The 18,704-nt window shown below is 39.4% G+C and overlaps 1 protein-coding gene across 4 annotated transcripts in view; it reads right to left on the reverse strand.

Moving 5' to 3' along the window:
* The window catches only part of arhgap24 (Rho GTPase activating protein 24), an 84,093-nt gene that overhangs the window by 25,736 nt on the left and 39,653 nt on the right, over positions 1 to 18,704 (reverse strand). Inside the window, exon 1 of one of the 4 annotated variants that reach the window (XM_082541540.1) lies at positions 10,190 to 10,672. The exons of 1 other annotated variant lie outside the window; for it this stretch is intronic. In XM_082541540.1, the coding sequence (XP_082397666.1) occupies positions 10,190 to 10,211 (22 nt within the window). In that variant the 5' untranslated portion in view covers positions 10,212 to 10,672. Of the gene's footprint in view, positions 1 to 1,792; positions 2,010 to 8,257; positions 8,287 to 10,189; positions 10,673 to 18,704 lie in introns of those variants that run through there. 2 more of the 4 variants (XM_082541538.1, XM_082541539.1) reach the window with 2 other exon arrangements.

Genomic DNA, 18,704 nt, shown 5'->3' on the forward strand with positions numbered 1-18,704 from the left:
GCTGTGCATAAACTACATTAACAACTTGAGAGCACATCTGCAAACAAAACTATAGCCTCTCACTGACAACCTGGGATCAGGTTCAGTTACCTTTACATGTGAATGGCAGGCCATCTTAGATGGGCTCAGTGCAAACGGCTAACAACTGTTCATTCCAGCTGTAACCACTGGCTTTAATAAGTGGCCAAACCAGCTGCACATAGTCTTTAACTAATGGCTCAAAACAGGTGGGAGACAACAAAGGATCCCACTGTGCTGTAATTGCTCACAAATACCTGGATCCCCCGTGCACTTCACTTTGACTTGCATGTCTTCACTGAGCCCTCTAGGAGCCACAGTGGAGTGCATCTATGTAGAGCGCCACAGTGTGGATAAAGACCATACAATATATGGTTATGTTTTGTGCCGATAAACAGTAATATGTTACCAGGCATGAATGGCCCAGGATACTCACACCCTGTAGTTACATCAAGTATTATGATAGGTTACATGAATAGTAAACATATAATATAAGTGGATGTGAAAAGCCTGTCTTTTGGCTTCAGTTATATATTTCGGAAAGTTCCAGTTACTATAAGATTGACATCTTTCTCATATAAATATATTTTACATCAAATATGATGACCGCTAGCTTAGCAGAATGATTTTGTCTGGCACATAAACTCATGTAAAAACACAACTTGATTTAAAGTTTATATGCTTTTGAGTTGTTGGCAGGCAGATTTGTCAAAATGAGTTTTTTTCCCCCTAAATACCTTCAGACAGCCCATCTGTTTCCCCGCCTCCAGGCTTTGTGCAAAGCTAAAAAGCTACCTAGCAGTTGTAGCCTCACATGTGGAGAAAAGATCTGAAAACAGCATATCGGTTTTCTTGCACATATGTCGAAAAATAAGATACTTATTATTAAAAATGCTAAAATATTAATGTAATGTGGTTCTAAAGTATAGAACGCAAACCTTAACAGTATGACATTTCCATATCTTCAAAGCAGTTTTAGTCCATTGAATTGATAATTGCAAACCTCAGTCCTGCGGTATAACCACATAGAAAAAAAAATTAAGGCAAAGGGAGCACAGTAGGTGTTAAAAAAGGGGCCAAAATGAGCTAAATATTCCGTACACACAAACATGGGATAGATTTTTGTCTGCAGACTTGTTGTGAAATGTTAAGCTCTTCCAGACCCTGACTGCACATCTTGCCAAGTGGAGGAAGCAGCTGCTGCTGGCAGAGAAAACAATGCAGACACTGTAACTACCTTGTTTAGTGATAAATGACAAAAATATGTGTCATAGTTCTCCCAGCCTGTGTGTGTCCATGTTGAGATTAAAAGGAGCACATCAGCGTCTCCTCTCTTTTGTCTTCTGCAGTCGTCTTGTTTGTGTGCAAGCAGGGGCAAGTTGAGATTCAATAATAGGTCTAATGATAGTCTTCTCCGAGGTCATCATAAATGACTCTAACATCACAGGAAGTCGGTCACTGGCTGGCGAGCTACGCTACACGGCAAAGCGAATTGTCCATTCATACGGAATGATGAGTATTAAGAGCGGAAACAAAAAGAAAAAAAACCACTGCTCCCATTTTCTTTTTCATCTTTTGTTTATGACTGTTGGTACCCTTATCTACAGGGTCCATTTCACTCATGAGTAATATCATCTCCAGATGGTCTAAACATGCAGCTGTAACAAAGAAGCCTGTAGTAAACAAGTTAAGGAAATACTTAAGCAGTAGCAGGACAGAGGCTGTGCATAGAAAAGCTTTCAAAAGGCTCAAATAATAAACTCATTACTGTTACCTTGATGGGATGACAATAAATTAGTTAATCCATACAGGGGTAAGCTATGAATCGACTGATGAACCACCTCCATCCCTCGTTCGTTATCTCCGGCAAACCCAGGGTTGGAGGAGGGGGGGAATAAAGAGGCGTCCTGAATGAGTTACAAAGTCCTGGCTGTCTGAGTCAATGTGAGGACGGGAGTTTCTGACTGGAGGAGCTGCTCTGCCAGTTTTTGGCCCGGCTCAGAATGAGTGAGTGAGCACAGCTGAGAGGGTGTGAAAGAGAAATGGGAGGGAGGGGGTGGGAAGGGGGGATTTGGAAAAGCAGGGGGAGGTTGGTGAGCACACACACACACACACACACATCCACAAACTTCTGCAGAGCACTGTAATGGGAACAATAGGTAGAGCTCTCTGAAGGCTTAGGCTTAACAGAGGCCAGGGTTCTCCAGAGTGCATGACCCCCATGTGCAAACATGGAATCTCCCATTCCCACCACAATGCTTTTTTAACATTAAGACTATAATGATGTAATCATATTGACCTTTCAAATGTGCAATCAGGCATTAATGACAACATAAACAACATTTAGAGTTTGTGTACGAGACTAAAACTTCTGCTTTTTTACTCCACTTTATATCAGTCGATGCAATTGATTTATCAAAACTAAAAACCTTAAATCTTTGGTGTACTAGTGGAAAAACATCAGCAGAAGGTTGAATGAACACTCGGCTACAAAGTATGCTGGAGATTAAGCTGTTTAATTTGCCTTAGTTTGCATGGCTGATTTACTAAATGAGAAAAAAATATACACTAGCTTTTGGCTGTCTCTCTATCTTGGTTTTATGCTTAAACTAAGAGTCATCCTCTTTTAAGATAACAACATAAATGTATTTGCAAAATGAGTCATCATCAGCAAAAATGGCAAAGGTCAGCGCATGCTTAAATCTTCTCAAATGTGAGGATTTGCTACTTTTTTCTGAACATATAGATCATCGACTCAAAAAGGTCACCTGAGGAGCTTAGGCTAACCTTTTTCATTTCTTGTGACATTTTATACAATCAAAAATAATTCCTAAACTTACATTATAATAAGGTTATATATTTTCTGTCTGTGTTTTTAAAACGTTAAATCGTCCTTCAAAGTATTTTCAAAACAGCTATACTCTTATTACAAGTCTGCCACGCTGCTGGTGATACAGCTCCCCTCTCTGCAGTTATATCTTCCCACGTATTTCTAATGGGTGTCCCGTTTCACCACCCCCCACCCCCATCACCACCACAGCAAGGTATCGACGGCTAATTCTCACCCTGGTGACATGGTGGTCCTTGCCTGTCAATAGATGTAGTCTGAAGACAGACATCACAACATTAGCCTGAATCCCTAAAGACCTTGTCTAGCAGAGAACACAGACTCCATAGATGTTTCTATGGCTATCCATTACCATCTGATGCCGAATGAGTAACATAGTGAATAGGAGTGGGGAGGTCAAAGGGGACAAGGATTGTTTGGCTCTACTGTCTCTTTTACAGGCGCCTGTAGGAAAGTGGATAACCCTGGCATCAAAAAGAAGGAAAAAAGAAAGGAGACTAACAGCCACATCTCAAAAATCGCTGTATTATTTACTTTTCAAAGGCTAACATGATACCGTGTCTAGTTGAACCCACAAGAATATGCATAGTCGAAGTCAAGGTTGTCATGTTTTAAGGTGTAGTTGCATTAAAAAAAAAAAAAAAAAAAATCAAACAAGTTATTATCAAGTTATTCTGCGAATACACATTCACCTCTGTCGTCACAGGATATGAAAAGAAATCAAGTGAAATTGCAGCTGTTGGGTAGAAAAAGTGAGTTGAGTTTCAATGAGCTGTCATGAGCACAAGCAGGGAAGCAATGGGTCAGTCCGTTCAGGGAGGTCACAGGACTGTCAAAGAGCCAAGTGTCTCTGTTCTGATTTCATGCCAACTAAATAAAGAGCTATGTCTGTGTGTTCTGCCAAGGCTGCTGTAAATATACCATTATGTAAGGGGAATCAATTTCAACTTCTGAAGGAAGGAAGTGCGGCTCAAGCAGGCCTTGAAGCCCAGAGCTTGTAACGTAAGCTGGCATGATAATCATAAAGGCTAGACACTAAAGCAGAGGTGCAGTAAGGGGGGGGTGTCACACAGTCAGATTTAAACATACCAGCATTTTATTTTTTTAGGTTTTATTATTAGTGTGTGATTTAATGTAATATAAGCTTTTTTCAAAGAATGTATTAATATTCTTCTTCTAGAAAAAGAACAAAAGGATAACACTGGTATATCCACGCCTTCCTCCAATGGAAACTGTTGGCTGCCCTCAGGGTGGGGAAATTTGAATCAAACAGTCTAAAATAAGCTATGTTTTGCTTTGAAAAGCTGCTGCAGGGGTGTAAAGCATAGGCGATACGCAGTGAACGTGCTAATGGATGGGAAAAGACCAGAAGAATCCTTTAATATGCGACTTGTTTTTTTAAAAGAAGGGTCCAAAGCCACAAAAGAAAACTGTAAACATTCCCAAATGATATTCATGTAGGTTCTCCGGTGTCGTTAAGAAACCACAATCATTCTGTTCAACCTATTTATTGCCGTGGCAGCATAAAGCAGACTTCGAACACATTTAAGTTGTTCATGATAACAATTTAAGTTTGTTAAAATACCAAAATCGTTACGAGTGAACCTTTTGGAGCACTGACAGCTTTAGTGGCTACTAGCTGCTGGATTGATATCTCATTTAAATGTTAGGGAGCACTGAGTTTTGGTGAGGGCTAGCAGCTGTTGTCACTTGAACACTTGCACACAACGCTGTGAGGTTAAAACATTACATTAGCGATACAGGCATAATGATGCTGGAGGGAAACTTCTGGAAAGGTGCAGAACACGCAGATCCAAGAGAAAAACCTCAAATGGCCTCACAGAAGTCAACCCTCCCACAGATACAGCGTGCTTTTAGTCTGGTATCGTCATCACCACACTGTCTGAGAATTTGTTTTGTGTATAGCCAGAGACACTTTGAACAGCTAAGCTCTCTGTGGGGCTGGATTGTATCTGACAGGATGAGTGGTATACTGTATTTTTTAAGTGAATGCATTCAGTCTGTGTGGAAGGAATACGTTGTCACGGTTATGTAAACACACTGGATCACACTATAACCGATTTGACAAACGTGTCGTGCACCCCTGGCTTGGGAGACTGTAAATCTGTGTGGGAGTCATTGCCAAAGAATTCAGTGATGTGAACTCTGCACTACCAAAATGTTTGTCCGACATCTAAAACGTTTTTCATTTACATACAGGAAGCTGTCAGGGGTAATTCCCACACAAACAGTGTAATATCGGATTCCACCCATCAAAGGACTTTTGTGGTAAAAAAGCAAAAACAAAAAAAGAGGAAAAAGAAAAATAAAGACATGTCATCAGCCTCAAATATCCTCATTGTTAACAAGGATATTTTTAGATGATGCAGTTTGCTACTTGATTACTAAAATCAATTACAATATTGTTGATGGAGCCACTGGGAGACAAACTTCCTGGCGCTTGAAGATTGCAGTGAGCTTTTCCTTTATCCTCACCAGAGAAAAGAACAAGGAGTGGACTTGACAAAGTACCTGTTGCCCCACTCAGTAATACCTTCTAATATCAGCTTTCAGCACTGATGAGGGCCTCAGGGTAGATGCACACCTGCAGTCCCTGCAGTCAAAATAAGTAGTCTGAGTCAGCCTGGCCTTTGGGAAGCCCTTTGAACCTTTCACACAGGGCTGTGGAGACGTGACTTCTGGTATATTTTGAATAATGGAGGCAGAATAGACGGTTGAATCTATTTTCCCCACGAGAACCCATAGACTTAAAAATATATATGCATGCAAGCTTTTCCCTAGCTCAGCTCTTGTGAAGAATAGAAATTCTGAAAACACAAATTATCTTTTCCTTTAATTTCATTCACCTTGTAAAATGAAGTCGTTTTGGACGCTTCCATGAGAAGTATAAATCAGTATTTTCATTTCCTAGATTGCTGTAGCGATGTAGAGAGATTGAGGAGCTTGTCGGGGCAACGTTATTTTGATAGAGATAAATCTGACTGGCAGTCATCATTTATCATGCTGGACGTGAGATTCCCACCAATGCATTTTCTACTTGGTGGCTATGGCTATAAAACAAGAAACATGAATATGGATAACTATTAGGAAATGTGTTTCCAAGTTACACTGTGCACTTCTATAATAATCTGCTTAATAGGGTCAGGTGACTGGGTGAATATACTGGTTCTAAGGTCAAAGTTTCACAATTTTGAGGAGATTTTTTACCAGTTTATTGAGTTTTAGTTCTATATTCACACATCTGAAGGATGGCTTTGTATTCATTTTTTAAGATGTTGCTGAAATTGCTTGTGGAGATCTCTGCAACCCTTACCCATGCTGCACAAAGACCTCCTCAAATACACTGATTGTCATCTTTCTCGAAAACCCCTTTGTGCACCATAAAACACTCAGGTATGAAAATATCTGCAATCTGGACATTCAGTGCTTAGTGTGAGCTTCAGTAAGATGGACGAACAAGTGAGTCTACATATTGATCACTGCAGCATTGCTAGCACTATTTTTTTCCCCCCTGACAAAGTTGGCTAAAACACTGCACTGTCTGCTAGAAAGTGATGCATTGGAGAGACAAAGAAATGCAGATGATGATGAAGACTCTCAGTGTTGACCTTCTGCTGAGGTTTTTCCACTAGTACAGCAAAGACTTATCATAAGGTGAGAGGCTATGACTGCAGTGATAGGTTGCCAATATGTTGCAATGTTGCAGATGGACAGCTATCCACACTCCGCGCCAATTTAGAATCCCCAGTTAATTTAAAAACACGGACGTCTTTGTACTGTGGAAGGAAGCCAGCGTAGCTGGAGAGAACCCACACACGCCTGTGGAGAATATGCAGACTCTACAAAGCTGATATTATTAGTTGGTCTAGCATCATTACTTGCCACCTCCCCACCAGTTAAGTAATCAAAGAGACATGTTGGTTTCATTCAACACTTTTCACCTTTTTGGTTTAAATGTGACAGGTTTCAGGATGTCTCAGCTAAAGTCAGGAGAGTCAGTTTGCACTCTTGGCTTCTAACACATCACTTTTATTGAAATACTCATTACAACTTCCCAGACTGCTTTAATTCACTGTTCCCACCTTTGCTCTCCTCACTGCCATCATTCAGCTTTTTCTCATGTGTAGCCAAACATTATGTACAATACAGTATTTCTTTTGTCTAGTTTCTCTCCTCATTTGTTGCCTTGGATTTTCACATGAGAATGTCTTAACTAGGATGGATTTACAAGCAGGCGGGGAGCTGTGAGTTCAGGACTCTGTTCTGTTATCTCCCCCAAGCAGCCAAGCAAAGTGAAATTTGAACCGGCTAGGAGAATGTTCTCCACCAAGCATGATTTTTCTTCCTCTGGCAAGATTTATTTTAAAGCTACATATATGCATAGTGCAACCAAATTGAGTCACACTTACATATATTGCGTATGATTTATGGATGTTATTCCTTTGAAAGACTTTAAATTGTAATTTTGAAATGACATGGTAAAGATAGAGAGTAGGGTTTAGTGATGGGATTTCCGGCTCTTTTTAGAGAACCGGCTCTTTCGGCTCGGCTCACTAAAAAGAGCCGGCTCTTTCGGCTCCGAACCGGCTCTTCAGATTGTTTTGTTGCTTTAATTAATTTATTATTACCTAGAATATAAAATTATGCACAAAATGAACTACTAATGTAAAAAAAAAGGTGGTTTTATTTATATATGTTTATATATAAATATATGTGGTGGCCCCTAGAGACAAAGCACGTACAAACTCCAAAACATATTCCTAGAGTTAACTGAACTTCCAAAACAGAGCTACCTAGATCACTTAAATAACACAATTGAAAGCATGTGTGTATTATTTGTGTATTTATAGACAAGCACTCATATATATTCAAATAATTAAAAAAAAAAAGTTCATTTACCTGTTACTACCACACACCAAATCCGGTCGTTGGTACTTGCTAACTTGTGTAGCCACTAGGTAACAAAAGCTCAACACTGTGCCCTAGCATCCTGGAGCACTTCTGTTGTGTTTTGTACATGTTTTGGAGTTTTTACGTGTTTTGGAGTTTGCACGTGCTTTGTCTGTAGGGGCCACCGTAAATATACTTTTATTTATTCACTCCACATAAAATGTAATAAATAAATCATATAATACAAAAACCAACTGGTCACAGTTCAACTTTTAACTATTTAAATTTTCAGCTTTTTCCTTTTAAACAAATTTTAAGTGAAACAACACAAAACTCTGCAAACCACAACACAATTAAATATAAATTAAAATATGAAAACAAAAAGAACATGCACATTCTCTGTCATATGGGCCTGCATGAATAAACTTTCTGAATCCTTTATCATCCGCAACTGAAAATAGTTGTGGATGAGTACTATACCTTTCTAATGTGATGTTGTTGTCCCTGGCTCTCTTTCTCTCTCTCCTCCTGTGCAACTGCAAGTGTAACTACCACCCCTCCTCCCTCTTCCCAGTGCAAAGCACAAGGCTCGCATGCAGAGTGAAGCGGAAAAAAAGTGTGAGAGAGAGGGTGAGAGAAAGGGGGGAAAAAAACCCCCCACAGCTTTCGATAAGGAGCCGGATCGCGTCTTTCATGTCAAAGACCCGGCTCTAAGAGCCAATTCGTTCACGACCGACACATCACTAGTAGGGTTGCCAAATGCTGACTTAATAACTGCAGACCTCCGAACCTACTCTGGCATTAACATCAGTATAAACTGCACTAAAGCTTCACAGCCTGTTATCCATGATTGAGCAGCTCCTGTAGGTGTAAAAAATAAAAAACAAAACAAAGAAAGAAACCCCCACACTAATAATGCCTTACAAAGATCTAGCATAGACAAAGATGAAATAATAGTTTAAAAATTAACTGAACTCAAATATTCTGGATGATCAAAGTTATTTCTAATTGTGAAATCAACCCAAACAAGGTTTTTTTTTGTGGCTCAAAGTCTATGTAATAAGACCAAACAAGCTAGTTTTGACTCCTAAAATATTTCTAATTCAATGAAAAAGAAAAATGGCATCAAACCCTGACATCAAAAACCACGAGCATCAGACTGTAGATTCTCACCTGATGTGAGCAGCAATCAGAAATGGGTGGCAAGTTAACTGAAATCGTGTGAGGACAGGTTGAGCTGTTTGGTTCAACTAGAGAAAGACAGGGAAACAAGGCTAGGGCTTAGAGAAAACTAAGTAAAATCACGGAAATTAGCTGTACTTTGTAAAAATATGCCACAGTTACTTGTTTTGAGCTATCAGTTGTAGTCCTCCTATAGCAGGGACGACACAATACAATGAGTAGCTGGTAAAACCACCAGTAGAAGCACATAATTCTCAAAAAAAGAAAAAAAAAAGGTTATTTCATGTACTTAGTCACAACCTCCATTATTAAAAGCTTCTTTTAAATTATTTAAAACATAATATTTTGTCAAAAGGACACAAGGTATAATGTTTTAGTTAGCTAAAGCTAACGTATATTACTTTATGTTAGCTTCAGCGTTCATATAATGTTAGCTACTGCAAACATTTTAGCCTATGAAACACCACAGGCTATACCAACTGTCTCAAAGAAAAAGGTAATTTGGGATAACCTCAAGTCTTACTGCCTGACAAGTCAGGTTGCAGCTAACGCTGCACATATATTACACAAACAGCATCTGTAGGCGTATGCTGCCCCCATCAGTTTTGAAAGAATTGCAGCCTTGGTACATATACCGCCAATGGTACCTAAGTGCCCCCCCAGTACTGATGTGTTTTAAGAATTCTGGTATCAAATGGTGTTGGAAGTATTGTTTGTATGACATCCCTAACAGTTAGTGTACCATTAGCCATGAATATTTACAGGTTTCCATCTGGTCAAACACATTCTGTATGAAATATTAATGCCTAGTTTACTATATATGTTATTAATTATTTTGTCAGAAATAGTTCAATGATCACAAAGCATATTTACAAAAATGATACCAATGGAAGGAAAATTAATAACTTCTTTCTTCTCAAAATCAATCGCAGCTGCAAAAACTGTAAACCATAAAGTGGAACTTATAAAACACCCATCTGCTCACATTCTGCTTATATATATATATATATATATATATATATATATATATATATATATATATATATATATATATATATATATATATTTATATCCCAGAAAAACAGAAATTTGCAACTGAACTACAAGCAGCTTTGTGCCTGACGTCAGATCCTTCACTTTGAATTAAGTCCAAAAAGCATCTCATAATGACACTGTCTAAATCAAATACAGACATATTGGTTTTCATTATTGGTATGCAAAAAGACACACCTGGGTTATAGTTTAGATCCATGGGATGCAGATGAAGACGTGCCCCCTCTCAGGTGAAGGCTGAGATAGCGAAAGCCACGCTCTTGCTGCTTACTGCTGACCCCCACGTGCCACTTCTTCATCTGTTCTTGTTGTGCACCACTAGCAGCTCTATCACCCTATTTTTCTGCTGAAACACAGTCCGCTGCACTTCATATTCTCCCCCACCTTTCTTTGCTTATCCTCCACGTCATATAAGTCTTCTACAACTTCATTTTGCTAAGTCAAACGCAGGTCAATGTGACACATCGATCAGTGGCAGTTAGGCGAGGTCAGGCCAAGGCTAGCGTGTCTGCATACCTCTCAGGAAGCCTTTTTCTCAATATACAGTATACTTCTGTCAAAGGAGCTGAAAGAGCGGAGGAAGCACATTTTTGAGACACACGCGAAACGACTGCAGGACAGAAAGCGATGAGTGAAACGGCAAACCGGAGGCAAGATGGTGTGTCTGCTCTTCTCTGAAGAGCCCCTGAAGGAAGTGAGTGGGGTGGGGTGGGAGCTAGTGGTGGAGGGAGGTGGGTTGCATCATAAATCAGGCGTCCCTCCCTGGAGTGGGACCTGTAAATCTGGTGAACGAAGAATGGGCACTCAGCCGAATGAGTCATCCACAGTGCTCTATAAATACTGCTGTACAGGGTCGGCAAGGCTGTTGCTACTGGTGGCCAAGAAACCCAGAGACACTGGGGTTTCTCCCTCTGAACGGAAGGTCTTTAATAACCCTCTTATCTTTTTCAGTCCAAGCCAGACTTGTAGGTGAACTACACATTACTTGCTTCCTTTAAGTGGGAGAGAAGCTGGCAGAAAAGGTATTTAACATTTAACACCAACACTACCTGTTGGGAGTCAAACACAGGAAAACATGAAAAAAAAAAAAGACGTGGGAAGAGATCTAAATATTTACCCAGAGGAAAAATCAGTTTACATACCATTGGTCTGGACATTCATATGAACTGGCCCCGACAGACAAACACAGTATAACAGTCCAGCTGAAACTTACTTCAGTGGAGGCCCAAATGTGTACTCACTGAAACCTGGCCTATCAGATACACGGTGGGGGGCAGGGGTTGTGGAAAGACATTGGAGTGGGAGTCTGATAATGGACATTGGTATGCAAGTTTCAAATACCAAGCCCCCCTCCCAGAATAAGGCTGTTATGTAAGCATCTGTGCTTCCTGTCCTGCTTCTCTCTCTGGCTTAAACTGTTTTTTGCATTTTCTCGAGAGGATCGAGAGGCATGGATTCTCACAAACGGGGATGTTGTGATGCATGGATACAAGAAAGGAGGAAGTCTGGAATCCTGGAGCCTAAATGAGAGTGAGGAGGACATCTCAAACATCTACTACATACAAAAGGCATGCAGCATATTGTCTGGAAATGCCGGCCTCCCTTTTCCTGCTTTTTGTCAAGTCTGTTCGATCCAGATGTAACATTACAATTATGGCGTGTTTAGCTTTATGCTAAACAACGCATGTACCACTTATTGTCCTTCACAGATCGAATGCAAAGTAGTTTGCTTGCATAAGCTTGTGATTTATCATCTTTTGACTGAATGACAGCTAATGGAGGACATCATTAAGTGAAACGCCTCTTTTGTAAAGTATGAAAATGTAGCAGGCGACATTTCATATCCATTCATCCAGTATTTTATCCTCTAGGGCTGTTTTTGCAAATGCCTTTTCCCATTTACCAGCTGATCAATCATGACTTCATGAAAAATGGCCCTAGTCAACACAGGGTACAGTCTGAGCTATTATGTGGATTCTCATGGGTTTTAGTTCCACCACTAAAACACACAAACTACACATTGTGTTGTTATAGAGAAATGCAAGTGGGCTGAAGCCACTAATCAAACTGCTGCTAACATATAAAACCAAAAACTATATTTATGTTGCGTTTTGCGTAGGAAGTTGCCTTCCTGCGCGGGAAAAAAAAAAGTATTTTGTTAACTGTCAAACCATCAAATTCAATGTGCAGTGGTTTGCTGTTGATATTACAATCCCTCCTAACAATCATTTAACTTAAATTTGTTGAATCAAATCATTTTTATGCTCCTTAGATATTAGTTTCAATCCTCAGTCAGTTAGCATACTCTAGCGTAACAAAGGAAACAATGTGTATGACAGACTCTTCCAAACCAAAGATGACCAAAATGAAGTAAGTGTGGCAAAACATCAGGCTCTTATTTCTACAGTGAGAGGCTCAAATGGCTGTTGTTGGTTGGATTTTGTTAAGCCTCAGTCACACAGGCCTAGAGATTAGCTCCTAAACCCCTGCAACTACCGGTAGCTAATGAAGTTAGTTAGACTACGTCCACACTAGCCCGGATAGATTTGAAAACGGCGCTTTCAGTTGTTTTCAAAGAGTTGCGTGTCCACACTAAAATGGCAGAAAACGCTGACGCTGCAGTTCCGCGCATACGCAAAAGCGAGTGAGAATTAAAGAATTTGAAGAAAAGCTATCTGGAGCGTGTACAAACTAATATTAATCTTTTTTAGGGCTGTCAAAATTGAGAGCAGTCAAAACAACTGCTGTATAATGCCCTCCGCTATCTTTGTTTAATTGGGCACATGACTGCATCACATGACTAAAATGCGTCATCGTTTTAGAAAGTCTGCGTTTTCGAGTGTCCACACTGCGATGGGACAGCTCTGTTTTGAAATGTATGCGTTTTCGAGAGCGTTTCCAAAAGGCTGCGTTTTTCCTTGGGGAAAGCGCCGTCTCAGTGTGGACGGGAGGTAAAACAGAGAGAAAATCAATGTAGACTGATAAGAAAAAAACAACAACAAAAAAACAGAATAAACCCACACAATAGCTGGAGATAAAATATTCAAAATGTAATGTTTTGGATTCCACACCGAAAAAAAAAAATAAAGTTGTGTCTGCAAAGCCTCGTTTGTATAAAATTTCCTTGAGCTATAATCAAGATTACGCCAAAGAAGAAGCGCATAGAAATAAACAGAAAAGCCTACCAATCAGGAATGGGCATCATCGCTCTGTCTAGGTACATCACACTTTATGTCATACCCAGATTTGTTTTATCTGCACAGTTTGGTTTGCAATAATTGTTAAAATGACAGTCTGTAGGCTGTGAACAGTTCCCAATTTAATGGTTGCAACACAATTTATACCCTTTTTTTCCAATTACAATGAAAAACATTAGTGAAAGTAACAAGTCTCTAAGAGTGCAATGTGTGTGTGCGTGTGTGCGTGTGAGATTCTCTGCTCTCTGAATTATAGTTGACAGACAGATGTGCGCTGTCATGTGGAGGAGGATGAGTCGCACATTTCAGCTGGTAGTTTGAGTTCCTTTCAAAATGTGCAGCTTCTTGTGTTTCACAGTCCACTAAGAGTCACAGAAGCAGCTCTCTGTCATTTATGTGAAACTGCAGCACAAAATGACAACAACAACAAAAAACTCAATCATTTACTTTTTTTGGCAGGCGTATGACTCCTGTATCCTTCATTTGGGGTAAAAAACCAGAATAGTGCACATGCTCTGGTTTTACAGTTGCCAGATGCAGTTTTGGCTCTGGCTATTTTTTTTTAGCATTGTTTGCTAGCACAAGAAGACAGGTCACATAGCAGTCTTCTGTCTCTGCTCTGAATAAATCCATCCACGGCACACTTAAGAAAGATGTCACTGCAAAGTGGATCTGCATTGTTAGCACAGGAATATATTTCACAAATTTCAGATACCTCCTTAATCCTTGTCAAAGAGACATGTAGCTCAGTTTTTCTCTTTAATAAACCAAATAATAGCAGGCAAGCACTTTTTTCATTCTATGGATGATTAAGCAGCTTGGGCTCCAGCTCCGACAGCCCAAACTCCTGTGAGTGTGGGACACCTTGGGGAACTTAGTGACATTTTTCTACAAAGCCACATGAAATCAAGAGCAATTCCTGCTACCCTTACAGCTACCTTTGAGGAGGAAAAAAAGATTATCCTTGTGCTTTGAGAGCCAGCAAAAATTTCTACTCTTCAAATCAATTTGCCAGTCAGTCAGAGTTTCTTTTCCAGCACCCTGTCAGATGCTTTCAGGGAAAGGGAGCTGTAATCGGTTTGAACAAACCCTTCAGACTTCATAATGCTATACTACCACCATTCACCCATACAGGGGAAGTGATCCTAAACATGGCTGACACCGAAGAGTCTTTTAAATCACAGCAAGCCAACGTTATCCAAACATTTTTTTCACTGGTAGTAATGCGTTTTCTAGCTATTTCAGCAAACTGCAGAGGAAGTTTACAGACGGTGTTGAAAATCTTTTGAACTAAAAACGTGATTTGAGCTAATGCGATGGTGCCACATACATACATAATATAGTAGTAGCCAAAAACATAGGATAAATTAGATCCCCTCCTCTAAACACACTTTCTCACTGGCAGCAAGACTTTACCTACTATTGCCAGCCTTCAGTTAGCCATTTCCACAGCTAGAAGAAGGATAGTGAAGACAGATTTTAGTTGGACGCCCACTTCTGGTTAAAGATGAATGATTTGGACAAATGTGCATTTATTCTACTGGCCACTGCCATAACAACTTTGTTCTCTTCTAACGCAAAATTTAAGATAATGCTTGACTTTGTCATGGTGCTAGTGAACCTTGAGCTAAATGCTAACGTCAGTATGCTAACAAACGCATGTCAAAAAATATCAATGCTGTTATTTTGTTAATAATTCATACACTTAATTCTTTTATTATCAATATTTTAAATGTATATTTGATTTAATTTATCTATATTTTAATGATATATTATCAAATTTTAATAAGAATTTGAATATTGCAGTGATGAAGTGACAAAACCAGAGCAATGACCTGTGTTTAGGAATGCCGTTCAGTTAATGACTTCCAGTTAGCACTATATGGTTGTCCAGCCTGCAGTCTTATTGCTTTGGCACACTCAGTGCTCTCATAACATTGGTTTCTGCCAAAGCAGACAGCTGTTTCAGGTTAAAGCACTCAAACAGCTGGTGAACACAGGGTAGCATTTAGCTGCTAAATAAATCGTAAAAACAAAACAAAACAAAAAAAAAGGCCAGATAATATCAGATTTATATTTATATTTTGGGCAGACAGATCCCAAAATTAATGGTAATGTGGCTGTATTACTATTACTTCTTGATATTTAAATAGGCAAGCATAAACTATAATTTATGAGGTGATTAGGCCTACTGACCAATGTCAACATTGTCACAACTTATTTCTGCTGCCCTCAAGTGGTCAAAAAGAGGCAGGGCACAATCTGGACAGGTTAGTCGTCTATAACAACTGAGCCTTAAATTACACATTTTGGCTAAGTGATAAAGTGACTGTGAAGAAAAATGTAAAAGTGTTGCATACAGAAATGCTTACTCATAACTGTATAGAAAGCTGTTTCCTTGAAAATGAAAAGTTAAAAACACCATCAAACTTACTTAAATTGTTCAGAGCAGAAAATACAACAAGCACCAATTTCAGTAGCTTTTTATAGTTTACTTTGTATAGCATTTCATAGCAATCATTTCAGCTTGTGTTGGATATTTTAGATTAGGCCAAAACGACGGACTGATCTAACAGATAACTACTGGGATAACTGTATAAAAAGAAAAAACAAAGCATCCCAGTGTTAATACGATGTATTTGGTCTGTTATTTCAATAACCCTCATATCAGATGCTTCATCTTTTCAGACTTTGTGCCTCAGCGCTCAGTTCTAAACACCGTCTGAAAAACAAACATCCTCCCCCGAAGTCCTTCCTGGGGAAAAATGTCACTAATGAGGCACTGTGGGGTTTTGGAAAACACCATTCTTGATGTTGGATGTTACATTAGAGGGAACTACTCCGTAATTGAATTGTGGATCTAGAACATTAAGGAGCATTTAGTTTACAGATGCCATGAATAGGTCAATACAAAAAGGTTATGGGAAGAAACTGCCATCGTGACTATTGCCACGTTTGTTTTTTACACACACACACACACACACACACACACACACACACACACACACACACACACACACACACACACACACAAAACAAACCAATCTAGTGGCTATTACTTTTTTAATAATATTAAATCATCATCAGACACACCCACTTAAAGCTGAGCATTGATCCACGATGTGTGTCTGAAGGTGGCCTTCTGTCTCGGTGTGATCGCGAGCATAAATTCAAGATGTAAAGAGAGCAACAACAACGAGAGATGTGACCCACAGAAGCTCCAAGGCCATATGCTGGTGTGGAACAGACACCAGGTTATTGAATTCATGTGCACACTGGGAAGATACAGTAGATACATGCACACCAACACGCTGATAGACAAGCACAAGAGCAAGAGGAATGAGTTCAGTTTGTGACCTTTTTCAAAATGTCATCGAAACAAATTCTTAAGAGGAAAAAAAGTGCACTGAAAAACATCCCACAGGCTCTGACAAGACAAGCTAATGGGAGATGTACAGTGAGGGATAGTTGACAGCTTCATATGCAAAAATCAAACCCTTAGTTCTACAGGCAACATCATTTTGCCACAAAAATATCAATAAAATCCATTACACTTATAATGCACGTACCGATAAAGTTGCTCACATTGCTCCTAGATTTCTGGAGCATTAGATGCTGTGTGGGCACTACGCGTCCGAATGACGATTAAATCATCATATCAGAACATGGAGTCTGAAACACAGAAAGCATGCTCATCTCTGTCTGTTTAATTTGACCTAATGTATGTGCGGATTGACTCATATTCAGTGAAGTGGGTGTAGGAGGTGGTGTCAGGTGGGGAAATTATTTGATTTTCACAAGCTTTTTCCATTTATGTAGCAGGGAGCTCCCTCACTGTGTATGCTGTTTGGTAGCTGGGTTTGCTGCACATTAATGGAGATGCAGACAAGCACCTCTGTTTTACCTTTTACAGCCTAAAAAGAGATAATGTGTGTAAATAAGCTATGACCAGGAGTCCCACATAGTTGCATTTTACTTAAATGAACAAAAGTTTTCTCAATCTGAACCTTCAGGTAACGGTTAGGAAAATCAAATAGTTTTTGATGTGTGTAAGTTATGATATTTATTGATTTGCCCCCTTTCAAAAGCTAAAAAAATAGAAATAAATTGCATGTTGGAGTAGCAGAGGTTTAAGGCTTGGCATGGGATTAAATAACAAAAATAAAAATACATACAAGCTTAAAATATTACCAACAAGGTATAAAATTGTGTGTTTTTTTCCCTTTTGCATTGCAAATTAATGCAAAGGAATAAGGAGGAAATGTGCGCTCGGAACATTTGCTTCTCTTTGGATAGCGGCTTGAAATAGAAGTGCGGATGGAAGTCGTGAGCATATTATGGGGTTAAAATAGCACCTGGTATTTAGAGACTTCATAAACACGAGGCCACGGTAGCACTACAGATGGATGCATACGCACATGATATCATGAGGAACTGATTGGGTCTGTCAGCCCTGTGAAATAATCACAACTACAGTAAAAAGACAGTGGGCTAAAGTTTAAAGCTGCATCGACTACCTTCAGTCTGTGCCAGTATAGAAGAAGCTATCTGTGACTAATAGGACATGAGAGCCTTTATGAAAACCACCTCCGTGTGTCCTGACACTGAAATGTCAGCACAGCAGATTCATAAGTGTTCTTAATGACTCTACAGGGGCTTCTTCAACCTTAAACACTGCTGCCTGTGGGCTTATATTATCACTCTGTCATATTTCTTAGCCACGTTTTTTTATTTGAAAACTTCCATCCATCACTCACTCATCAGCTTTGAGTGCTTTTAATTTAGCCCACACTTTCTCATGAAAGACGGCACAGTGGTCCATGGTCTTGAAATTGCATGTCTGTCTTCAGCCTCCAATAGTTATCAGTACTATTAGCCCGACATTCAGTCATTACTAGTTCAAGTTATTTAATAAGAAGGCCGACGCAAAGTATTAGGGATTCCTTTAGTATTATGCAGCATGGCCAGTTTGCACGTCATTCACTCAAACAAAAACAATGATACGAATAGTCTCAGTTTCAAGTTTCGAGCTCTCTGGGACTCTTAGCTTCCTAACGCATGTGAATACAATTACATCAGCATGATTATCGGAGCAAGCGTCCACCTCAGTGACAGATGATACCCACGGGTCTTCAAGGTGCCCTCCCCAGAGCTGTTGATCAGACACAGATGGGAAGCAATCACAAGAGCAGGATTCAATTATAATCCCCACTAGCTCTAAAATGAAAATTAATTATTTACATGAAATATATTAAATAATTATCACTGAGGATAATTTAACACAAGAATCTGGACTTGTTTTTAGAAGCTCTTCTCTACCAAGTTACTTTTAGTTGCAGAGTGTTGGCAAATACTATACGAAAAAAGTACATTAAAATATGCTTCCCACTAAAAGAAGATATGTAAAACTAAGGCAAAGGTTAAATAAAAGTCATATTTGCACTAAACTTGCACATTATTTCAAACAATATTTGAAAAGGACAAGAGGTCATCTT

Source organism: Aulonocara stuartgranti, assembly GCF_965226115.1.
Source record: "Aulonocara stuartgranti genome assembly, chromosome: 7".
NCBI classification, from domain to species: domain Eukaryota; kingdom Metazoa; phylum Chordata; class Actinopteri; order Cichliformes; family Cichlidae; genus Aulonocara; species Aulonocara stuartgranti.